Source organism: Tamandua tetradactyla, chromosome 1 (assembly GCF_023851605.1).
Source record: "Tamandua tetradactyla isolate mTamTet1 chromosome 1, mTamTet1.pri, whole genome shotgun sequence".
Lineage (NCBI taxonomy): Eukaryota > Metazoa > Chordata > Mammalia > Pilosa > Myrmecophagidae > Tamandua > Tamandua tetradactyla.
Genome location: NC_135327.1, coordinates 228,572,871 through 228,598,803, shown reverse-complemented (window position 1 = coordinate 228,598,803; position 25,933 = coordinate 228,572,871). Strand labels below are relative to the sequence as shown.

General features: G+C 43.5%; 1 protein-coding gene and 1 non-coding gene across 3 annotated transcripts in view; both read right to left on the bottom strand.

Moving 5' to 3' along the window:
* Positions 1-1,923: 1,923 nt before the first annotated feature.
* LOC143653191 (U6 spliceosomal RNA) lies at positions 1,924-2,030 on the bottom strand. Its single transcript, XR_013161153.1, has one exon. It is a non-coding gene; the product is annotated as a U6 spliceosomal RNA (small nuclear RNA).
* Positions 2,031-3,641: 1,611 nt separating this feature from the next.
* The window catches only part of LOC143677784 (uncharacterized), a 48,539-nt gene continuing 26,247 nt past the window's right edge, over positions 3,642-25,933 (bottom strand). Inside the window, exon 3 of one of the 2 annotated variants that reach the window (XM_077154238.1) lies at positions 3,642-3,944. In XM_077154238.1, the coding sequence (XP_077010353.1) occupies positions 3,917-3,944 (28 nt within the window). In that variant the 3' untranslated portion in view covers positions 3,642-3,916. Of the gene's footprint in view, positions 3,945-24,450; positions 24,596-25,933 lie in introns of those variants that run through there. The other variant, XM_077154245.1, reaches the window with a different exon arrangement.

Below are 25,933 nucleotides of genomic sequence, written 5' to 3'. Positions count from 1 at the left end.
TTTAAGTCAGTTCAAGGATGTTTTACATATGTCTCCCGCAGGTAACTGCTATTCAAATCAGGAGGCAGAACTTTTCCAACACCTGGAAGGTGTCCCTGCGTCTCTTCCCAGCCAGTAATGTTTCCCAAAGATAATCCCTTTTCTCACCTTTATCTAGATAGGTGATGTTTTAGTTTTCCGGTTGCTGAAGCAAATACCACACAATTGGTTGGCTTAGACTATGGGAATTCATTGGCTTGCAGTTTTGAGACTAGAAGTCTAAACTCAAGGTATCATCAAGATAATACTTACCGCCAGAAGATGTCCCATGCTGGGACTGGCTGCCGAACATGCTGGCTCTTGGCTTTTCTGTTACGAGGAGTGGACATCACGGCTTCTCTTTTCTCTTCTAGGTTCTGTTGACTCCCAGCTTCTGGCTACTCCATGTTGGGTTTTTTTTTTTCTCTTTGGGTCTGAATTTCATTCTGATTATAAAGGACTCTCATAATAGGATTAAGACACATGCTCACACAGCTGGGCCTCACCTTAACTGAAGTAGCCTCATCACGAGGTCCTATTTCGCAGGGGTTCACACTCACAGGAATGGATTAAGACTTAGAACGTGCTTCTCTGGGGTATGTAGCTCCGGACCACCAGAGGTGAGTTTTGCTCAGGTTTGGATGCTACAGAAGTGGAATCTTCCAGAATGTACACTTCTCAGCCTGGTTTCTTTCACTTTGAAATTCTGAAATTTTTTTTTCTTTTTACATGGGCAGGCCCTGGAAACTGAACCTGGGTCTCTGGCATGGTAGGCGAGAAGTCTGCCTGCTGAGCCACTATGGCCTGCCCTGAAATCCTGAAATTTTACCAGGGCATGGCCTGGTATGACTCTTCATTCAGTCGCTGCCCAAGAAAGTATGTGCCTCTCCAGTCTAGAAATGCATGTCTTTCTTTAGCTCAAATATATTCTCTTCAGATATTTCTTTGATTATTTCTTCCTTTTCATTTTTTAAGTTTTTGTTTTTTGAGCTCTAATTAAACATCTATTGAACTTTTTCAAGCTCTTATACATGTCCCTTAATTTTTCTCTCGCATCTTTCATCTCATTGTTTTTCTGTAATCTTGGATATTTCCTAAATTTCATCTTCCAAATTATCTTTTTTAAAAAATATGGAGTACGTTTATTGATTATTTAAGTTTTTCATTTTCATGAATAATGTCACAAAAAAAGATCAGAAATCCTGGTATGTACAGTTGGCTTTTTTCTTTAGAGAAGTTGTGGCTTACAGAGCAATCATGCATAAAATACAGGATCCTGGCATACCACCCTTTTATTAATACTTTGTATTGATGTGTGTTTCGGTTTGCTTAAGCTGCCAGAATGCAGTATACCAGTAATGGGTTGATTTTTGTAATGGGGATTATTGATTTAAAACTTACTGTTCTCAGGCCATGAAAATGTCCTAATGAAGGCATCAACAGGCTGATACCTGACTCTGAAGACAGACTCTGGCATCCAGGACATGTCTGTCACATGGGATGGCACAGGGCTGATGCCTGTTGATCCTTCTTTCCCAGGTTTTGCCTTCAGCTCTGGTTCCAGTGGCTTCCTCTGTGGTTGCTCTCTTAGCTCATCAGAGAAAAACTCTGAGATCTTTTCTCTCTGAGATCTTTTCTCTCTGAGATCTCTCTGGGTATTTCTAAGCCCTCTCTATTTGTTTCTCTCTGAGCTCTTGGGCTTTTTCTATCCTTTATTGTCTCATAGAGGATGCCAGTACAAAGGATTAGATCCCCCTTAATGGGCTGGGTCTCGTCTCAATTGAAACAACCTAATCAAAAGGTCCTACCCACAATAGATCTGCACCCACAGGAATGGATTAAAGAACAGGGCATTTTCTGGGTGTGTAACAGCTTCAAACCAGCACAGTGTGGTCCATTTGTTACAAAAATTTGGAACACTTCACGAATTTGCATGCCATCCTTGCTCAGAGGCCACGCTAATCTTCTCTGTATCATTCCAATTTTTGTGTACATGCTGCCACATTAAGCACTACCACCTTACTCTTACCTCGTTTAGTCAGTCTCTACTACAATTTTTGTCCAAGAAATGACACTTTTAATTTCCAGTAACTTTTCCTCGTTTTCTGATTGCTCCTTTTTTGTAGTAGCTTATGATGGTTATGGATACAAGGTCTTCTTGAATCTCTAAGTGATATTAATAAGAATGTTAAAGGTTTCCCTTTTCCCTAAATCACTATGGTTTCAGTTTGTTAAAGTTGCCAGAATATGATATACCAGAAATGGATTGGCTTTAACAAAGGCAGTTTATTAGACTGCAAATTACAATTCTAAGGCCATGAAAATGTCCAAACCAAGGCATCAACAAGAGGCTACCTTCTCAGAGGAAAGGCAGCCGGCAGACAGGACACCTCTGTCAGCTGGGATGGCATGTGCTGGCGTAGGTGGTCGTTGCTCCCAGTTCATTACTTCTAGCTTCTGATTCCAATGGCTTTCACTCTGAGTGTCTGCGGGCCTCACTTAGCTTAGCATCTCCAAAAGTCTGTATTTAGGTTTCATTTCTGTTTTCTGTGTCAGTGCTGAGCTCTATGTCTTTCTGTGAGTTATTTAAAGGACCCCCTACAGTGGATCTGCCCCCCCATGGTTAGATTAGGATTAAAAGAACATGGCTTTTCTAGGGTACATAACAGTTTCAAACCAGCACAACTTTTTTCTCTGAAGACAGTTGATCTGTAAATTCATCTTGCTCCTTTTGCATTATGCTGCCGGTGATCTTCAAATATCTGGTGCTCCTAGGTGGTCCACTCACATTCACAGCCGAAGGACCAGGCTGGAGAGTAGTCGGGTGAAGGCACTTGGGTGGTGTGGCTGGGTAGCTTGGTCCAGCGTAGCTGCCTGTTTTTCACAGTTGAGCTGGTCTGGTCCCCGGATGGGAGATGGACATGGGCAGGTGTGCTGACGGGCAGGTTACACGCTGGGCTTGTACGGGCACGAGCAGGCAGCCAAGCTGACCCGTCCCAACCCCGGCTGAGAGCAGCCAGTAGGTAATCTGTCTGTGGAGGACTCGGCGGGCCAGCTCTCGGACAGAGCCGACGTCCCCATTTCTCTCTTCTACTACCTGTTGTGAGGATCCTGAATGATTTCAAACTGTCTTGCGTTTTGGCAGGCTCTTCTCCATGCTAGGAGCCCAATTTGGTGACTCACTGTCTTTCCAGGGCAGCTGAAGATGCAGGTGGTGCTGCAGCAGGCTGCCCAGGAAGGAGGGTGGGGGCCGGGCGGCGAGCCCACTGCCTTGGCTGTTGGAATGAAGCTCATCCGTGGGGTGCCCCAGGGAGCTGCCGGCTCTCTCCCACTCCCTCTGTGCTGAGGAGGCCGGGGCTGCGGCTGCTGCTTTCCCCTGCTCTGCTTTCTTCCAGCTCCTGTCCTGTGGTCTCTTCATTTTCAGAATTTACTTAAATGTCCTTCTCTAAAGTGGCTCCCCTTCTTGTTTTCTGGGTTATGCTTTTTTTGTTTGCTTGTTTTGGCATGGGCAGGCTCCAGGAATCGAACCCGGGTCTCCACCATGGCAGGCAAGAATTCTGCCACCGAGCCACCATCGCATCACCCTCAGTTATATTTTATTTCTTAAAAAATTCTACCAACTATTTCAGTAGGGCCTTCACATGAGATGTGAATAGGAACACTCACTTCTTTGTATCGAGCTGGGGGCATGGAATTTTTCAAGGATTCAATATCTTAACAAGAGTGCTATGGAATCTCCTTTTCCTCCCCGCCCCCCTCTCCCCACCCTTCCCTCTCTCTCCCTCTCTGTTTCCATGGTCTGCACATTGGCAAAGTGTCAGTCAACAAATGCTGGTGAGATCAAAGGAATAACAGAACAGCGGTTCTGTGCATGCTGTTGCTCTCTCCTTCTTTCACTTCAAAATGAAGAGACCACAAGACAGGAGCTGGAAGAAAGCAGAGCAGACGTTACTCAGGCATCGCTGCAGAAAGACGAAATCCAGGGAGCCCCAAGACCAGGAGGAGAGAAACAGGCAGTAAGTTCAGGATATCCTCCTGCGGGGGAGGCCCGAGGGTTCGGGGGCCCACTCTGGAGGAGGAGGAGGAAGGCACGGGCGGGGGTGGGGGGATGGACCCCTGGGGTCGTGGACCAGCTCAGTCTCAGAGCCTGAGCGGGGCCGTGCTGGACAGGAGAGCACATGGCAAGTGCAAGGACAGGGTGTCGTTCCAGAGTCAAAGGTGTGCTGGGAAAAGGTGGGACAGGGAGGCCGCAAAGGGCTCCAACTTACCCCAAGAGTGGGAACTTGGCCAGAGTTCCCCAGAGTTGCTACAAAGATTACTTTAGTTAACACATAGGCTTTAAAAAAACAGATTTGAATGTAACATGCATATTAGAAACATGAACCAAGAGATCAAATCCACGATTTTGCAAATATTCGCCTTCAGGGCAAGGCAAGCAGGTAACGCTGTTGGTCAGGGAAGTGTCCACACATGCATGAGCGTGCGGAGCGCCAGCGGCCACCACCCTCAGGTGGACAGAGACTGAGCATGGCCATGGTGTGGGTTGAATTGCGGCAGCACAAAGACACGCCCCAGCCCCTGGATCTTCATAAACGCAATCAGGCTAGGCAGATCCACCACATCTGTAGCACTTGTTACAGCAGCCCTGGTAAACTGAGGCATGTGATATTGAGGAGCTTGAAGTACAAAAGGAGGAGAAGCACGATGGCCTCGGCTGTCTCTCCTCCCCTCCCACGTGCATTGCCCCCCTGACCAGGTACTACTCCTGGGGGCACCCTGAACCTATGGTTTGCAAATAGGATTTATGACAGTACATTTAAGCAAACAAAATCACGTCATCACAACATAGCTTGATTCTCCTTTGAAGTTGTATACCTTTTCACTTAGTGTAATTTGGCAAAACTGAAACAATTTCATTTCGTTTTTAAAAAATGTTTCTTATTGTTAAATATAACATACATACAAAGGAAAGGAAGAAAAAGCAATGGTTATCAAAGTACACTTCAGCAAGTAGTTACAGAACAGATTTCAGAGTTTGTTATGGGTTACGATTCCACTATTTCAGATTTTTCCTTCTAGCTGCTCCAAAACACTGGAGGCTAGGAGGAAAACTTTTTTCTTTTGTTATGAAAAATAGCATATACAAAAAAGCAATAAATTTCAAAGCATATCACAACAATTAATTGTAGAATAGATTTCAGAGTTTGGTATGGGTTACAATGCCACAATTTTATGTTTTTACTTCTAGCTGCTCTGAGATTCTGGAGACTAAAAGAAATATCAATGTAATGATTCAGAACTCATACTAACCCTACCTACTCTGTATAACTCCACCATCACCTTTGATCTTTCTCCCACCCTTTTGGGGTATTTGGGCCATGCCCATTCTCACCTTTTCATGTTGGAAGGAGCTGTCAATTTTTGGAATAAGGGGATGGAACTAGCTGATGTTCTGGAGAGGCTGGCCCCTCTGCATTTCAGGACTTATTTGGTCTAGGGACCCATCTGGAGGTTGTAGGTTTCTGGAAAGTTATCCCAGTGCATGGAACCTTTGCAGAATTTTATATAATGTTCTAGGTGTTCTTCAGGATTGGCTAGAATGGTTTGGTTGGGGTTTGGCAAGTTATGATAAGTAGCAATGTCTAACTGAAGCTTGCGTAAGAGTGGCCTCCAGAGTAGCCTCTTGACTGTCTCTGTCACTGATACTTTATTAGTTACATTTCTTTCCCCCCTTTTAGTCAGGATGGAATTGTTAATCCCACAGTGCCAGGTCCAGATTCATCCCTGGGAGTCATTTCCCACGTCACCAGGGCGACTTTCACTCCTGGATGTCATGTCCCACGTAGTGGGGAGGGTAATGATTTCACTTGCAGAGTTGGGCTTAGAAAGAGTAAGGCAACAGCTGAGAGAGAGAGCCCACATCTGCAATTTCATTTTATTTGGCTCCAAAACAACTTGCTTTCAGTTTAAACTAAGGATCCAGTCTGGGAGTTAAGGCCTGGATTGGAGTCAGGAAGCTTGGAGTCCAGTTTCCAGCTTCAAAACCTCCATAGCTGTTAACTCTATGCCTCTGTGTCCTGGCGTACAAACGAAGGTGATTGCATCCGCCTAGAAGCCACTGCAGGATCACACAGGATGTGGTGGGATGTTGACTTTTCTGGCCTCAGTTTCATTGAAGGTCCCCCTGGGTGGAGATGAGAGCACCCCCACTCCCAGTGCCTGACAGTGGGAACAGAAGCGCCATTTCTCTTCCTTCTTAAATCCCTCACCCACTTAGAGGGCAAGGATAAAGGGTGGGGGCAGAGTTGTGTGGGGGGCTGGCTGGAAACCTGCCATTGGAGAGGTGGCTGCAACACTTCGAGCTCCCACTCCACCTCTCTGCAGGGAGGCAATGGAGGTGTTCCTTTTTTTTTTTTTTTTTTTTTGCATGGAGCAGGTACCGGGAACTGAACCCGGGTCTCTGGCATGGCAGACGAGAACTCTGCCACTGAGCCACCATTGTCCGCCCTGGAGGTGTTACTTTTTAAAAACTTTTCATCGTGGTAACATACATAACACAAAATTTTCCCACTTTAGCCATTTTAAAGTGTGCTAGTTATATTCACAACGCATGTTACCATTACTAAAGCTTTTCATCTGCCCAAACAGAAACTCTGTACCCATTAAGCTATAACTCCCCTTTGCCTGGGGCCTCTGGTAATCTCTGATCTACTTTCTGTCTCCATGAATTTGCTTATCTAGGGATTTCATATTAGTGGGATGAAATAATATCTGTCCTTTCGTGTCTGGCTCATTTTGCTCAGCATATTGTCTTCAGGGTCGTCCATGCTGAAGCACGTACCAGAGCTTCTTTCCTTTTTATGGCTATTAATATTCCACTGTGTGTCTGTACCACACTTGGTTTGGCCAGTCTGTTGATGGCACTTAGGTTGTTCCCACTTTTGGAGATTGTGAATAATGCTGCTGGACCATGGTGTGCACGGATCTGCTTGAGTCTCTGCTTTCAGTCCTTTGGGTACAGTCCTTGGAGTGGGGTTGCTGGGTCAAATGGCAATTCTGTTTCACTTTTTGAGGCAACACCAAATGAGGCGTTACTGTTCATCCCAGGGGCCAGGTTTTAGTGGAATCTCTTGGTAAACCCTAAAACGGGTCCTGCAGTTGGGAAACATGGAGGACTGGGCCAGACCTCCACCTGACAGTAGAGTGGACTGTGGATGGAGGTCTGAATCCCAGTCACAATGTCTAGCGAGAGAGGGGCTGAGTGACCATGCTGGAAGCAGAGCCGGAGGGGACCCCAGGTGTGGATTGCTCTGCACTCCCCGATATCCAGCACACGAGGTGTGAGAGTGTTTTGCGTGGGGCAGATGCAGGTCCTAGATACAGGGCTGCCTGAAGGGCAAGAAGAGAACAGAGACGGCAGCTGACAGTGTGTCAAGGGATCTAACAGGCTCCTCCTGTCTCAGTTTGCCAGAGCTGCTAAGACAAATACCGCCTCAATTCATTTTGGCTCAACCAACAGGAATTTACTGACTCATGATTTCAGAGGCAGGCAGGCTGGCTTCCTTCCGAGCTCAGTAATTGCGATGGTTGGATTCAGCTGTCAACTTGGCCAGGTGATAGTGCCCAGTTGTCTGGCCAAGCACATACTGGCCTAACAGTTACTGCAAGGATATTTTGTGGCTGGTTATTAAACTGGAAGTCTGGTTTATTAAATCAGTCAATTGATTGCAGCTATGGCTAATTACATCTGCCATCAGCTAAGGGTGTGCCTCCCACAAATGAGATAATACAATCAGCTGGATTTGATCAAATCAGTTGAAGGTTTTTAAGGAAGAAGAGAGACTCTTTTACTGCTTCTTCAGTCAGCGAGTCTCTCCTGTGGCGTTTGTCCAGACCTTTCATCAGAGCCGCCAGCTTCACAGCCTGCCCTGTGGATTTTGGACTCTTGTGTCCCCACGGATGCGTGAGACACTTTACTAGATCTCATATTTACAGCTACCTCCCATTGGTTCTGTTTCTCTAGAGAACCCTGACTACTATGTTAGTGTTCTGGTTGGGAATCGTTGGGTCCCTTGCCTTTCCCACCACACAGCATGTCATTTCTCTGTCTTCTGGGAGCACACTGACTTCCAGGGGCTGGGTGCCCGTGTCTTTCTCTCACTATGGCCTTCAGGTTCTTCCTCTTCCATAGACCTTTAATAACCCACATTGAGACACAGCTTAATGAAGTTTTAAAGCCACATTCTAACTAAAGCTCACATCTTTACGAGATCTTGTTTACAGTGGGTGCACAAGTGCAGGAATGAGGATTAAGATTAAGAATATGTCTAAATTGAGGTACATAATTTAAATACACAGGAAAACACCCCCAGGGAGGAAAGAGTCTGCTTTGGTTGTTTGTCAGACCCAACAACTGGACCTCAGATTGAGGCTGTCCAGCCAGGGAAGGACTGTCCTACCCTCTTACTTTCTTCTACCCCTACACTGCCATGGGACTCCAGCAGAGAGGGAATCAGCAGCTATGTCTTGGGGGAGCGAGGAGGAACTGAGCAGGCTGGATGACAAAAAATTTCTTCTTCAGCTTGTAAAGCCCATGGAAAGTACTGTTTGGATCTGTGCTTTCCAATATGGTAGCAACACTTATGTCCATTGAGAGCTTATGAAATGGCTGGTCCAAACTGAGATGTGTTCTGAATTTCAAAGACTACCACAAAAATAATGTAAAATATCTCAGTAATAATTATATATTGATTACCTGTTGAAATAATGACATATTTTTTAATGTAGCTTCTAGAAAATTTGAAATTAAGTATATGGCTAGCATTCTATTTCTACTGGCCCTTGCTGGTTTAGAACTCACTGTATGTTTTTCCCTTAGTTTTGAATTTTCTTTGAGATTTCCCAACATGTTTCATCAGAGGTTTCATGTCTTACTCAAAATATGGCATTCTCAGCCAGACAAATTCCCATGGCTAAATGTGGGCTCATCCAATGACTCACTCATGGAGGAAAATGCCCTATTGTGAATTCCAGCAACTTCTGTGTTTTCTCTGAATATCTGCTACCAAATGTTGACCAAGTCTGATCTTATATAGCTTACAAGATGATACTACAGCAAAAGGAAGGATAAAGAAAAATGAAAATAACATGCGCTAACATGTAGATAAGAAATGGAATGAAACCTTGATTAGCATATTGTAGCACACTTTCAAATATTTGTGCATGTTCCAATATCTGATTTTTAAAATGTGCAGAAAAGCAAATGTGTTCTCTTTGGCTAGCAAATAAATTTTTTTTTTGTCTCATGTACGAAGGCTCTGAAGTTCATTCCATAGTGGAGGCAAGTCTTTCTCTGTCTTTGCAGCTCCTTCCATCCACGTGTTCCTGACTGCAGGGCTTGTTGGTCATCAGGGAAACTGCTCTGAATGTGTCCATCCCATGCTGGAACACTGAGTGAAAAATGACGCTCTGTGAAACCATGTGGTTTATCAAGCTCCACAAGATGCCACAGATGTCGGGGTAGCATTGCTTCAAGGAGATGTTAATGTCTCAGAAACTGAGTAGTCTGGTCCTACTCCAGCTTTTTAAAAGAGCAGGAAGGTGGAATGAATAGGGGACAGCTTGTGAGGAAGAGGTGGAGTAGGGAGCCACAGAAAAAACTCCCCCCAAAGCAGCTCATGGGCAGGCAGGAACTGTCTGAAACAACTGTTCTGGGGCTCTAGAGGCCAAGGGAGCACTGTACAGTGCCCAGGGAAAAGTGGGGTAGGGTGGCTGAGAAGCTACGGCTTCTCAGAGAGAAACTGAATGAATCAAGTTGTGGCAGTGTCTGGAAACTATCCCCCATCCTGGAGGCAAGCAACCTAGGGCAGTGTGGCTGGCTGCTGGGGTTGGAGAGGGTTCTAGCCAGAGTAGTGAGACAAAAATAAATAAAGGCTCCCAAATTGGAAAGGAAGAAATAAAACTTTCACTATTTGCAAATAACATGATTCTATACATAGAAAGCCTGAAAAATCTACAACTAAGCTACTAGAGCTAATAAACGAGTTCAGCAAAGTGGCAGAATACAAGATCAACATGTAAAGCTCAGTAATGTTTCTTTACGCTAGTAATGAGCAATCTGAGGAGGAAATCAAGAAAAACATTTCAATTATAATAGCAACTAAAAGAATCAAATACCCTGGAATAAATTTAACCAAGGATATAAAAGACCTGTACCCAGAAAATTACATAACATCGCTTAAAGAAATCGAAGAAGATCCAAATAAATTCCGTGTTCATAGATTTGAAGACATTCTGTGTTCATAGATTTGAAGACTAAATATCTTTATGATGTCAATTCCACCCTAACTGATTTATAGATTCAATGCATTCCCAATCCAAATTTCAAAAGCCTACTTTGCAGAAATAGAAAAGCAAATTACCAAATTTACCTGGAAGGGTAAGGAGCCCTGAATAGTGAAAACTATCTTTTTTTTTTTTTATTAATTAAAAAAAGAATTAACAAAACAATTAGAAATCATTCCAATCTACATGTACAATCAGTAATTCTTAATAACATCACATGGTTGCATATTCATCATTTCTTAGTACATTTGCATCGATTTAGAAAAAGAAATAAAAAGACAACAGAATAAGAATTAAAACAATAATAGAAAGAAAAAAAACAAAAAACCTATACCTCACATGCAGCTTCATTCAGTGTTTTAACATAATTGCATTACAATTGGGTAGTATTGTGCTGTCCATTTCTGAGTTTTTATATCCAGTCCCGTTGTACAGTCTGTATCCCTTCAGCTCCAATTACTCGTTCTCTTTTTTTTTTTTTAATTAATGGAAAAAAAGAAATTAACCCAACATTTAGAGATCATACCATTCTACATATGCAATCAGTAATTCTTAACATCATCACATAGATGCATGATCATCATTTCTTAGTACATTTGTATTGGTTTAGAAGAACTAGCAACATAACCAAAAAAGATATAGAATGTTAATATAGAGAAAAAAAATAAAAGTAATAATAGTAAAATCAAAACAAAACAAAACAAAACAAAACAAAAACCTATAGCTCAGATGCAGCTTCATTCAGTGTTTTAACCTGATTACTTTACAATTAGGTATTATTGTGCTGTCCATTTTTGAGTTTTTGTATCTAGTCCTGTTACACCATCTGTATCCCTTCAACTCCAATTGGCCATTATCTTACCCTGTTTCTACCTCCTGCTGGACTCTGATATCAAGGACATATTCCAAATTTATTCTCGAATGTCTGTTCACATCAGTGGGACCATACAGTATTTGTCCTTTAGTTTTTGGCTAGACTCACTCAGCATAATGTTCTCTAGGTCCATCCATGTTATTACATGCTTCATAAGTTTATCCTGTCTTAAAGCTGCATAGTATTCCATCGTATGTATATACCACAGTTTGTTTAGCCACTCTTCTGTTGATGGAGATTTCGGCTGTTTCCATCTCTTTGCAATTGTAAATAACGCTGCTATAAACATTGGTGTGCAAATGTCCGTTTGTGTCTTTGCCCTTAAGTCCTTTGAGTAGATTCCCAGCAATGGTATTGCTGGGTCGTATGGCAATTCTATATTCAGCTTTTTGAGGAACCGCCAAACTGCCTTCCACAGTGGTTGCACCATTTGACATTCCCACCAACAGTGGATAAGTGTGCCTATTTCTCCGCATCCTCTCCAGCACTTGTCATTTTCTGTTTTGTTGATAATGGCCATTCTGGTGGGTGTGAGATGATATCTCATTGTGGTTTTGATTTGCATTTCTCTAATGGCCAGGGACATTGAACATCTCTTCATGTGCCTTTTGGCCATTTGTATTTCCTCTTCTGATAGGTGTCTGTTCAAGTCTTTTTCCCATTTTGTAATTGGGTTGGCTGTCTTTTTGTTGTTGAGATGAACAATCTCTTTATAAATTCTGGATACTAGACCTTTATCTGATATATCATTTCCAAATATTGTCTCCCATTGTGTAGGCTGTCTTTCTACTTTCTTGATGAAGTTCTTTGATGCACAAAAGTGTTTAATTTTGAGGAGCTCCCATTTATTTATTTCCTTCTTCAGTGTTCTTGCTTTAGGTTTAAGGTCCATAAAACCTCCTCCAGTTGTAAGATCCATAAGATATCTCCCAACATTTTCCTCTAACTGTTTTATGGTCTTAGACCTAATGTTTAGATCTTTGATCCATTTTGAGTTAACTTTTGTATAGGGTGTGAGAGATGTGTCTTCTTTCATTCTTTTGCATATGGATATCCAGTTCTCTAGGCACCATTTATTGAAGAGACTGCTCTGTCCCAGGTGAGTTGGCTTGACTGCCTTATCAAAGATCAAATGTCCATAGGTGAGAGGGTCTATATCTGAGCACTCTATTCGATTCCATTGGTCGATATATCTATCTTTATGCCAATACCATGCTGTTTTGACCACTGTGGCTTCATAATATGCCTTAAAGTCAGGCAGCGCAAGACCTCCAGCTTCGTTTTTTTTCCTCAAGATGTTTTTAGCAATTCGGGGCACCCTGCCCTCCCAGATAAATTTGCTTACTGGTTTTTCTATTTCTGAAAAATAAGTTGTTGGGATTTTGATTGGTATTGCATTGAATCTGTAAATCAATTTAGGTAGGATTGACATCTTAACTATATTTAGTCTTCCAATCCATGAACACGGTATGCCCTTCCATCTATTTAGGTCTTCTGTGATTTCTTTTAGCAGTTTTTTGTAGTTTTCTTTATATAGGTTTTTTGTCTCTTTAGTTAAATTTATTCCTAGGTATTTTATTCTTTTAGTTGCAATTGTAAATGGGATTCATTTCTTGATTTCCGCCTCAGCTTGTTCATTACTAGTGTATAGAAATGCTACAGATTTTTGAATGTTGATCTTGTAACCTGCTACTTTGCTGTACTCATTTATTAGCTCTAGTAGTTTTGTTGTGGATTTTTCCGGGTTTTCGATGTATAGTATCATATCGTCTGCAAACAGTGATAGTTTTACTTCTTCCTTTCCAATTTTGATGCCTTGTATTTCTTTTTCTTGTCTAATTGCTTTGGCTAGAACCTCCAACACAATGTTGAATAATAGTGGTGATAGTGGACATCCTTGTCTTGTTCCTGATCTTAGGGGGAAAGTTTTCAACTTTTCCCCATTGAGGATGATATTAGCTGTGGGTTTTTCATATATTCCCTCTATCATTTTAAGGAAGTTCCCTTGCATTCCTATCTTTTGAAGTGTTTTCAATAGGAAAGGATGTTGAATCTTGTCAAATGCCTTCTCTGCATCAATTGAGATGATCATGTGATTTTTCTGCTTTGATTTGTTGATATGGTGTATTACATTAATTGATTTTCTTATGTTGAACCATCCTTGCATACCTGGGATGAATCCTACTTGGTCATGATGTATAATTCTTTTAATGTGTTGTTGGATACGATTTGCTAGAATTTTATAGAGGATTTTTGCATCTATATTCATTAGAGAGATTGGTCTGTAGTTTTCTTTTTTTGTAATATCTTTGCCTGGTTTTGGTATGAGGGTGATGTTGGCTTCATAGAATGAATTAGGCAGTTTTCCCTCCACTTTGATTTTTTTGAAGAGTTTGAGGAGAATTGGTACTAATTCTTTCTGGAACGTTTGGTAGAATTCACATGTGAAGCCATCTGGTCCTGGACTTTTCTTTTTAGGAAGCTTTTGAATGACTAATTCAATTTCTTTACTTGTGATTGGTTTGTTGAGGTCATCTATGTCTTCTTGAGTCAAAGTTGGTTGTTCATGTCTTTCCAGGAACCCGTCCATTTCCTCTAAATTGTTGTATTTATTAGTGTAAAGTTGTTCATAGTATCCTGTTATTACCTCCTTTATTTCTGTGAGGTCAGTAGTTATGTCTCCTCTTCCATTTCTGATCTTATTTATTTGCATCCTCTCTCTTCTTCTTTTTGTCAATCTTGATAAGGGCCCATCAATCTTATTGATTTTCTCACAGAACCAACTTCTGGTCTTATTGATTTTCTCTTCTGTTTTCATATTTTCAATTTCATTTATTTCTGCTCTGATCTTTGTTATTTCTTTCCTTTTGCTTGCTTTGGGATTAGTTTGCTGTTCTTTCTCCAGTTCTTCCAAGTGAACAGTTAATTCCTGCATTTTTGCCTTTTCTTCTTTTCTGATATAGGCATTTAGGGCAATAAATTTCCCTCTTAGCACTGCCTTTGCTGCATCCCATAAGTTTTAATATGTTGTGTTTTCATTTTCATTTGCCTCGAGGTATTTACTAATTTCTCTTGCAATTTCTTCTTTGACCCACTCGTTGTTTAAGAGTGTGTTGTTGAGCCTCCAGGTATTTGTGAATTTTCTGGCATTCCGCCTATTATTGATTTCCAACTTCATTCCTTTATGATCCGAGAAAGTGTTGTGCATGATTTCAATCTTTTTAAATTTGTTAAGACTTGCTTTGTGACCCAGCATATGGTCTATCTTTGAGAATGATCCATGAGCACTTGAGAAAAAGGTGTATCCTGCTGTTGTGGGATGTAATGTCCTATAAATGTCTGTTAAGTCTAGCTCCTTTATAGTAATATTCAGATTCTCTATTTCTTTATTGATCCTCTGTCTAGATGTTCTGTCCATTGATGAGAGTGGGGAATTGAAGTCTCCAACTATTATGGTATTTGTGTCTATTTCCCTTTTCAGTGTTTGCAGTGTATTCCTCACGTATTTTGGGGCATTCTGGTTCGGTGCGTAAATATTTATGATTGTTATGTCTTCTTGTTTAATTGTTCCTTTTATTAGTATATAGTGTCCTTCTTTGTCTCTTTTAACTGTTTTACATTTGAAGTCTAACTTGTTGGATAATAGTATAGCCACTCCTGCTATTTTCTGGTTGTTATTTGCATGAAATATCTTTTCCCAACCTTTCACTTTCAACCTATGTTTATCTTTGGGTCTAAGATGTGTTTCCTGTAGACAGCATATAGAAGGATCCTGTTTTTTAATCCATTCTGTCATTATATGTCTTTTGATTGGGGAATTCAGTCCATTAACATTTAGTGTTATTACTGTTTGGATAATATTTTCCTCTGCCATTTTGCCTTTTGTATTATATATATCATATCTGACTTTCCTTCTTTCTACACTCTTCTTCATACCTCTCTCTTCTGTCTTTTTGGTTCTGACTCTAGTGTTCCCTTTAGTATTTCTTGCAGAGCTGGTCTCTTGGTCACAAATTCTCTCAGTGACTTTTTGTCTGAGAATGTTTTAATTTCTCCCTCATTTTTGAAGGACAATTTTGCTGGATACAGGAGTCTTGGTTGGCAGTTTTTCTCTTTTAGTAATTTAATTATATCATCCCACTGTCTTCTAGCTTCCATGGTTTCTGCTGAGAAATCTACACATAGTCTTATTGGGTTTCCCTTGCATGTGATGGATTGTTTTTCTCTTACTGCTTTCAAGATCCTCTCTTTCCCTTTGACCTCTGACATTCTAACTAGTAAATGTCTTGGAGAACGCCTATTTGGGTCTAATCTCTTTGGGGTGCGCTGCACTTCTTGGATCTGTAATTTTAGGTCTTTCATAAGAGTTGGGAAATTTTCAGTGAAAATTTCTTCCATTAGTTTTTCTCCTCCTTTTCCCTTCTCTTCTCCTTCTGGGACACCCACAACACGTATATTTGTGCGGTTCATATTGTCCTTGAGTTCCCTGATACCCTGTTCAAATTTTTCCATTCTTTCCCCGATAGTTTCTGTTTCTTTTTGGAATTCAGATGTTCCATCCTCCAAATCACTAATTCTATCTTCTGTCTCTTTGAATCTATCATTGTAGGTATCCATTGTTTTTTCTATCTTTTCTACTTTGTCCTTCACTTCCATAAGTTCTGTGATTTGTTTTTTCAGTTTTTCTATTTCTTCTTTATGTTCAGCCCATGTCTTCTTCATGTCCTCCCTCAATTTATCGATTTCGTTTTTGAAGAGGTTTTCCATTTCTGTTCGTATATTCAGCATTAGTTGTCTCAGCTCCTGTATCTCATTTGAACTATTGGTTTGTTCCTTTGACTGGGCCATATTTTCAATTATTTGAGTGTGATCCGTTATCTTCTGTTGGCGTCTGCGCATTTAGACAGATTTCCCTGGGTATTGGATCCAAAAGTTTGGAAGATTTTTCTGTGAAATCTCTGGGTTCTGTTTTTCTTATCCTGCCCAGTAGGTGGCGCTCGTGGCACACGTTTGTCTGCGGGTCCCACCAGTAAAAGGTGTTGTGGGACCTTTAACTTTGGAAAACTCTCGCCGTCCGGGAGGTTCGCTAGCCGAAGCGGCTTGAGCCGGCCCGGGGTCCGAACGCAGGGAGGGTTGCTGGCCGCCGCAGCCCGGGAAAGAGCCCGTCCGAATTTCCTAGTCGGCCCAGGGCGACAAGCATGGAGGGAGGGCACCAGCGGCAGTGGCCCGCCCGGGAGAGTGCACGTTCCCGGGGAGTCACGGGTTTGGAAGGGGCCTCCCCCACCCGTCACCGTTCTCCGCGGCCTGGGGATTTCCGATCCAATTCTCTCAGTTGGTCCGGGGGGCCGCGCGTGGTGTGGGCGCCAGCCGCCTTGGTTTCAGGGGACCGCCTCTCCAATTCTCCCAGCCGGCCCAGGAAGGGGGAAGGGAGTAACTCCGGCCGCTTGCCGCCCCGCCCGGTGAGGCCCGCGCGCCTCGGTGATCTCACCCGAGCTGCTTCTCTCAGTCAGCCAGCTGTTCCAGGATGGGGTACGCTGTCTTTTTTATCTCTGTTGTGGCTTTGGGCGCTTTCTGTATCGTTTCTACTCCCCTAGTAGCTGTCCTGGGGAAGAAACTAAGATCTGCGCGTCTTACTAAGCCGCCATCTTCTCCAGAAGTGTGAAAACTATCTTGAACAAGAAATACGAGGTCGGGGGACTCGTACTTTTTGACCTTAAAGCATATTACAGAGGTGCAGCAGTCAAAACAGCATGGTACTGGCATAAAGATAGATATACTGACCTACAGAATTTTTGTTGAGAGTTCTGAAATAGACACTCACATCTATGGGCCAATTGATATTTGACAAGACTGCCAAGTCCAACCAACCTGGACAGAATAGTCTGTTCAACAAATAGTGATGGGAGAACTGGATATCCATTTGTAAAACAATGAGAAAGGACCCCTACCTCATATCTTATATAAAAATTAACTCAAAATGGATCAAAGACTTCAATATAAGAGCCAGGACCATAAAACTCATAGAAGAAAATATAGGGAAGCATCTTCAAAATCTTATGGTATTTAATTTCTCAGACTTTCTATCTGGAGCACAAGTGATGAAAGAAAGAATAGACATATGGGACCTCATCAAAAGTTAAAACTTCTGTGCTTTAAAGGATTTTGTCAAGAAAGTGAAAAGGCAGCCTACATAATGGGAGAAAATATTTGAAATCCATTATTTCTAATAAGGATTTAATACCCAGGATATATAAAGAAACCCTATGGCTCAACAACAAAAAAGACAAATAATTTAAAAATGGCCAAAAGACTTAACTAGACATTTTTTCCAAAGAGGAAATACAATTGGCCAAAAAGCACATGAAAAGATGCTCAGCATCACTAGCTATTAAGGAAATGCTAATCAAAACCACAATGAGATATCATGTCATACCTACTAGAATGGCACTATTAAACAAACAGGCAACTACAAGTGTTGGAGAGGATGTGAAGAAATTGAAACACTTATTCTCTGCTGATGGGAATGTAAAATGGTTCAGCTGCCATGAAAGAAGGTTTGGCTTTTCTTCCAGAAGCTGAATATAGAGTTGCCTTATGACCTGGCAATCCCACTACTTGGGATATATGTGGAAGATCTGAAAGCAGGAATGCAAACAGATATTTGTAGTAGCATTATTCACAATTGCGCAAAGATGATTGCAACCCAATTGTCTATTAACCAATGAATGGTTAAACAAAATGTGTCATATTCATATGTAGAATATTATTCAGCTGTAAGAAGGAATGACATCCTGATGCATGAGACAACAAGAATGGACCTTGAGGACATTACGTTGAGTGACAGAAGTCAGATACAAAAGGACAAATATTGTATGGTCTCATTGATATGAACTAAGTATAATAAACAATCTCATAAAGTTGGAATCTAGAATACAGGTTGCCAACATATAGGATGTGGGTAGAGAATGGGGAGGTGATGCTTAATTTGTGAAGAATTTCTAATAAGGTAGATTGTAAATGTTTGAAAATGGATAGAGGTGATGGTAACTCATTACTGTGAGTATAATTAAGAGTGCTGATTCATTGTGCGATTTTGGTTTGAAGGAGAAGTTTAGGGTCGTGTCTGTCACTAGAAGGAAAGCTAGAGGGTAAACATGGGGCTTCACAACACAGTGAACCCTGTTGAGGACAATGAGTGTCATTAATAGTACATATATAAGCATATTCTTTCATGAACAAGAACAAATGTCTGTAGTACAAGATGTTAATAATTGGGTGGTATATGGGAAAAATGTACCTAATGCAAATTATAGTCTATCGCTAGCAGTAATATTTTAGTATTCCTTAAATATAAATAAATCCATGGAGACAGGAAAAGAAAAGGGCAGGAAGACAGCAAAGCTTTTCAGTGCTTCTTTACAACTGAATGTTGAACTCGTTTGATACCTCACTGGTTATTTATTTCAACGGCCCAAAGGCAAGTCTTCAGCTTTAATTTTGGCATGGATGACTGACATAAAGTAGACAGACAGAAAGTGTATAAACCTCCCTTGTTGTAGCCAATAACAAAATGACCATAACCCTGCCTGTGCAGGTCATTCTGGATGACCTGGATTAACAGAGGCCAGAAAACCTTAGTCAAAAAAAAAAAAAAGGAGACAATCCACACTCTAACATTTACCCTGCAACCCAAATGCCCTCCAAGGCTGATGGCCCCTCCCTCCAGGGAGCATGACTCCACCCTGCGAGGGGATGAATCCCCGGCTCGTGGAGGTGCCCAGGGCCGAGGGGCGCTCCCGCACTGGCCGGGCCCTTCTGTGGCCTGGCACGGGTCTGCTGTCCCCCACACCCTCTTTCCACCCGGGCCACAGGGTCACGGAGCTGCTCTGTCCCAGCCATCATGATTCCATTTTCAAGGAACACGGGTTTCCTTGTACCCCGGCTCCTCCTCATAACCGCTTCCTTCTTCTTTTATTCTTGGGGCCCTCCTGCCTGTCCAGTAGACTCTTCCACTCGAGGCTTTTGAGATGACTTTTCCTGGGGTGGTGAATGTCTCCTGTGGAGCTCTGACTGGACTGAATCATCGCACCTTAAAATCTCTCGTCTTCATTCTTTCTCTCAATTCTGTTTCTATGACCAAGCAGTGCCTGTTTGAAAATATTATGTACCCCAGAAAAGCCATGTTTTAATCCTGATTCAATCTTGTGTGAGCAGTCATTTCTTATAATCCTGAGTCAGCACAGTACATTGTAAATTTTTTATTAGGTCATCTCCACTGAGATGTGACAATTGGGTGTGACCTTTGGATTAGATGGAGCTGTGACTCACCATTCCAGGTGGGTCATGATAAGTTTACTAGAGTCCTTTAAAAGGGGAAACATTTTGGAGAGAGTCAGAAATGACGGAAGCCTCAGAGACCACAGAGAGCTGACAGAGACCAAAGCTGACACAGATGCCAACACTTGGAGAACAGAGACATGGATATCTGGAGATGCTTGGAGTCCAGCAGATGTTCTCTTGAGATGTTAAGCAAGCCAGAACCTGGAGAGAGCCAAGGGAAGCCAAGAGATGGAAGCCAGCCCCAGAGAAGCAAAGTGAGGAACCCCCACAGGGACAGAGGCTGAAAGCGATGGAGCCAGGAGCAAGGGACCAGCAGATGCCAGCACGTGACTTCCCAGCTGACAGAGGGGTTCCTGACCCATTGGCCTTTGTTGAATTAAAGTACCTTTCCCTGGATGCCTTAGTTTGGACAATTTTATAGGCTTAGAACTATAAACTTACAACTTATTAAATTCCCTTTACAAAAGCCGTTCCAATTCTGTATATTGCATTCTGGCAGCTTTTACAAACTAAAACACATTTTGGTAACATATGTGGGGTGGTTCTTGAGAAACAGAATCTTAAAACTGGATTTTTATCATTGGTTTTCTACTCTAATTAGACTCAGAGGCACTAAGGACTTTGTTTCCAATAATCAAGACGGCACTGATAGTCCATGGGGTAAATTGGCAGGAGAGATATGCAAAATATCACCATAAGATTCTGCTAATTGTATGCTTATATGAGGCAAGGCTGTAGGTGAGAGTGTTTTTGACACCTTTACAGAGTTTTGTGGAATTAAGAAGTATAATGATGTTGGCTGGTTGATAAACCTGAAGGCTGGTGTATAAAATCATCAGTCAGTTGATTGTATCTGTGGCTGATCACATCTGTGGTCAACTAAGGCATTCCTCCTGGTAGGAGATAATCCAATCAGTTGAAGGCTCTTAAGGGGGAAGACTTTCACTGCTTCTCAAGCCAGCAAGTCTCTCCTGTGGGGGTTGTTCAGACCCTTCATCGGAGCCGCCAGCTTCACAGCCTGCCCTATGGATTCTGGACTCTTCCATTCCCATGGTGGCATGAGACACCTTTACAAATCTCATATTTACGGATCTCTCCTGTTGGTCCTGTTTCTCTAGAGAACCCTGACTAACACACAAGCCTATGCTGATATTTGACAAATAGGCTCTTCAACAGTTTTCCCTTTATTGAAATAATCAAATATCAAAAGCCTACCTTCAAAATTATTTTCCAGCCACATGCAGGCAGGGCTAAGCCCAAGTGCACATATGCGGCCTGCACAGATAGAGATTTTCACCCCTCAAATTATAGTGACTGGTGCCTTATTACTATTACTAGGTGACTAGAAATGTCATAATATTTCATTTGCAAGAAAAATGTCAAGGAAGCCTTCAAGCTTTAAGTATCATTGGGGGGAAAACATGATTTAAAATAATTATGTGGGCTAAATTTGAAAAATGGCTATGTAAAATTTAGCGAAGTACAACACTACAGCTAGTGGGAGTACAGAAAATTGCAGACTTGTGTATCCCTAAATTAGGACAGCTGCACAGTAGGGCATCGGGAAATAGTTGTCTGGATATGGTGGCTCCTTCCTTCTTAGGGTCTTTGCTTGGAATTTCCCCTCTTTAGCCCAAGGGGCAGACGCAGACATGCACTGTCCAGAGCCCCCTTGAAGGAAGGACTTACTGCCCACTCTGGGAAGTGTGGTCAGCAGTGCTGGGGGCTGCCTTGGGGGCTGCCCCTGAGACTGAGGCCAGCGGGCACAGGCCGTGCATTCACCTGGCAAGGACCGCCCCAGTGCCACCTCCGGGTGGGTGAGCCGTTTGCCTGCACCACGGTTCGATGTCTCCCTCTGTCAATCCTCTTCCCCTTCCATCCCCTTCACAGATGTCAATCACCCCACCCCAAAAATCTTCCTTCCCCAATTCCGGCTTAGCGTCTACTCCTGCAGTACCCAGTTTCCTTCATCGGACTGCCACCTCGGATTGCTCCTCACCCCAGTCCCCGCCCTTCCCTCCCCCCCACCCGTTGTCCTCCACGGCTGGTTTTAGGGCAGGTTTACAGTGAGGATGGGACAGGTGATAAACTGCTAAGCGCCCCATCACCCCTTATACCCCTCTCAGCGCACGTGCTGGGGCCAGCATGTGGCATCTGCTGAGCTGGCGACATGCCCCTGGGCTCAGGGGCCCCCAGGCCGGGGAGTGAAGCTCTCCTGGGTTCTCGGGGAAGCGGACCTGGTGCTTTTCCTTGCCCTTCACTTGGGGTTCAGGCTTGCTCCGGGGGTGTCCCCCAGGACAGCTCCTTGTGCAGCCCTATGGGAGGAGCCCCGACCTCCCATCAAGCCTTTAAGCCCCGCCCAGTCCTCCCAAGGCCATTGAAGATGGAAGCTTCCAGAAGGCCAGGCTCCCAGGAGAGGGTGAAGATCCCCCGCCTTGTGTTCGCCCTGCATCTCCCCCTGCCCCCTTCCCCTCTTCCCCGATGTGGCTTGAACTTCAACACTGTTTTCTGATGCTTTGCTCAGGACAATGATGCCTAATTATGCTTTGGGAGAGAGCCCAGGAAAATGTCTAAAGTTCTGTCTTAGGATGCGGGCTTCGGAGTGGTGGTAAGAAGTGGCCCAGACCCGGCTGCCCACCTCTCTACTCTCAGGGGCTCGGGCGTGCTGCTACTGTCTCTCTGGTCCTCCAATTACTAAAGAGTTGCCTATTTATTAGCACATTGACAAGCATAATATTTATTTTAAAATCCAGAACTTGGCCACAGAAGAATTGGGGAAATGGCTTTGCATCCTGTCCAACTAGATTGTTTGCCCGCGGATATTTATGTCTTAATTGGAAAAGGGCAGAGACAAAAATGAAGATTCACTCAATTATACCCTAAGGGGAAAGAAAAAGGCAGGGAGCAGAACCTAGTGCTAGAACCGACCAGCCAGAGGGTTCACTGCGCGCGTTTGAAGAGGTTTGCGAGGAGTGGGAGGGGTGGCTGGGCAGGGGCTGCAAGGCTGGTGAGAGCCGCCCTGGCAGGAAATGCACAGATTTTGTTGCTGGTCCCCCAGGCTGATTAAGATAATTCTGTTTGAAGTTAGAGCCCCTGGCTGACTCTCTGCGTCCTGCTCTCCTCTCCTGAACCCGTGCCCTCATCAGGCTGCGTGGGTCTGTTCAGTGTTTTCTGGAGCTGTCAGGCATGTGCTGCCCTGACAGAGGCAGAAATCGCACAAAAACAGCAGTGTTTCACAGATCCCAGGCAATCTGCTCTTTCCAAAGACCCTGTGTTTACAGCTTAACGTGGGGCTTCCTGGGTGAGCGTGGTTGAAGTGTCTCCTGCAGCGGAAACTGACGGCTAATCAGCTAAATTCTCAGCGCTTTTGTGTAGAAACCAGTAGGTAAAATTGCAAGGATGGGTTTTGGGCTTAAGTCACGAGGGCCGGTCTGCCCAGGCCCTGGTGGAAGCCAGCATTCCGCGGTGTGCAGAAGAGGCTGCCATAGGCGAAGAGAATGCTTGTCACCTCCTGTCCCCAGAGCATCTTAGATCTGAGGCGAGCGCTTCCGTGCTCAGGGCTCAGAATTCAGGGGCTTCCCCCAGGTGCCAGCTGACCTGAGCTTGGGGACCAAAATCAGTTTTGCTATTTACCTACCTGATCTCCAAATAACCCTGGCGATGGGGACAGGTCACTGCAGAGACTCCCTGCACCTGGCTCCCTCATCCATGAGACTCACAGTGGAGGAGCCAACAGCACGGAGAGTACCTGGACCTGCGGCCAGCACAGGAGGCTGTTGTTGTGACATTCCCAGATGAGAGGATCTGCGGCCGACACTGGGCCGACGGCGTGGGCAAGGCCACGGGCACCCAGGAGCCAAGCCACCTGCTCACACCACAGTCCTCTCTCTAGTCCTGTCCCTTCACTATCAGACCACCAGAAGGCCACATTCTCGGACAGACTATTTTGACTTCCTATGTCATTGCTTCCTACCCCCCCCCCCCATTCTATCAAGGAGCTGAAACCACATATGAATATGTTATATACCTATATGGGAATATGTAAAAGGAAATATAAATTTTTAAAATTCTAATCCAGGGAAAAATAGAGACAAAAGGGGGAGATCAACTGACTATGAAAAGAAATAGTATGCAGAAATGGCGGACATAAAGATAAAGCAGGGAGGCAAATTTGCTTCTAAGTTTCCTGACAACCAGAGAAAAAGGAGAAATATGATTAGTTATGCATCTATATTGGCCAAAAGAAAAAAGCAGGTAGAATTAGAAAGAGATGAGAGAGAAAGAGGGAGAGAGAGAGAGAGAAACTACACAAAAGGCCTTTCTTGAATGTTGTGATGAAAAAAATGTTTCACCTGTATTTTTTTTGTATGGAAATGTGAAGGATGGCAGTGGCTGGGAACCCACCAGCTCTTACAGTGAATTTTCTATCCGGCTCAGGAAGGCCAGACACAGGGGAGGCACTTGTGCAAAGCTCAGGGCAACATGTTCCAACTTCAGAGCTGTCTTGCAATCTGACTTAATCTAGGGGAAAATCTAGACCATGAAGAGGTCGGGAGGACTGTGGATCCACAAACTCTCTTCCAGGTCGTATCGTTTTTCCCAACTGTCTTGACAAAAAAACCCCAAAAGATAGCAGCAGACAATTTGGGATTCTTTTGGTAAGGGGCTACACTGGACTGTAGTTGAATACTTTGAACTTTGCCTTTTACTGGGAATTGCTATTAGGCAATATATGATAACTACTCTGCATCTTTTAAAAACTGCTTTTGAAGACATTCGTAGTTTTCAATATCATTTTATTAGAGTCACAAGCTGAAGTTTTTGTAGAACCATGCTTGGAAAAAAAATCAACAAATTGGTGTGTTTTCATGTATCATACACCAAAAGTTTGGTGCCAGAAATTCAGAGGTAAATTCGCCTAGGTCTTCTAGAATGAACGACTGTTCTCCTGCTTTACTTTGTTCTCGTTCTGAACATTTCTGTACTGTTTGTGTGGTTCACTGCTAACTGCCCTAGAACCTGTAGGAAAGGTGAGGCGCGGGTTTAAAACCGAAGGCATGACGGCACTGTGTGGTGCAAAAGGGGAGCATTCATGGTTAACTCAGCAGTGCTTTCGGCTGGGAGGAACATGGAACCTGGCACGAATGTGGCTTAAAAATTTCTTTGTCCCACTCTTCAAGAAATCTAGGGACTGAAAAGACACCCAACGATGTGACCAGGGGCTCAGAGTCTTCGCGTCCCATGGCCCCCTCCCTGGGTGTCCCATTTCCCCATCCTCAAGAGCATCCGAGTAAGGAGCCAAGGAAGAGGAGGGCAGCGCTGACCTCAAGAGCCAGGCCGAGTCTGTGCCTTTGGAGCAGCCCCAGGAGCCCCCGCCTCAACGGCTGGACCCTTCCGAGGGCTCTGGAAGGAAGCTCTTGCGGTGGGAACACTGCACCTTAGATGGACCAGGCTCTGTTAGTCACGAAGGAGGTGAGGCCAGCTGTCCGGCAGACAGCACAGTGTCCCACCGTGAATGGTCGTAATACAATGGTAACAAGGAAACAAAGTAAATTGTTGCCGTGTATGGCTTTAGCTGTAAACCCACAGATACCAGAGGACAGAAGTCAGTCAATTGTCAAGAGTGATTGTGCATAGTGGATTGATCAGTGATATTTAGACTTGTATATTTTCCCTACACCTTGCTTGTTTTATTAAAATAAACACCTCCTATGTTAAAAGAAAAATAAGCTACCACTTACAAAAGAAAATGTGTTTTCTGCCTGTTTACCTTATTGCTAAGGTGATTCACTGCATCGATAATCATTATTGATGGACCCTCGTAGGTTGCCTGATCTTTTTATCTAGTTTTCTTTTTAAAATATAGTCCCTGCCTTCTAAACTTCGCTGTGGTGGAGGACCGATTGTGCCAGGTGCCACAGCAGGAAAGGGTTTGGCTCGGCTGAGCAAACGCTGAGCCAGGAGGCAGCGCTAACAAACTGTGTCCCTCGACATCTGTCATCCTGCTAGGAGAACAAACTTTCTGGAGCATGAGGACCTGACTTACGTGACCTCTAAAGGCCCTTGAGGCACAGGATTCACTTTCCTGAGCCACAGGTCAACTTCTCTCCATCCTCATTTTATGGCCCTCCGACACTTGTCTTGGTCGAATATCCTGGCACTGAAACTGTCTCTTCACAAGTGACACTACACCATCCTGTTTCTCCTTCCACTTTTCTGAAAGTCTCTCTCTTCGTTTGCAATTTACCTTCAGGTCCAGAAATGTGGACCATCCTCAAAACTCAGGCCTCGTTCTCATTTAGCCGTTGCCTGCGGATTCCCCCATAGAAACTTCACCTTTTTCAGTATTCCTTCATG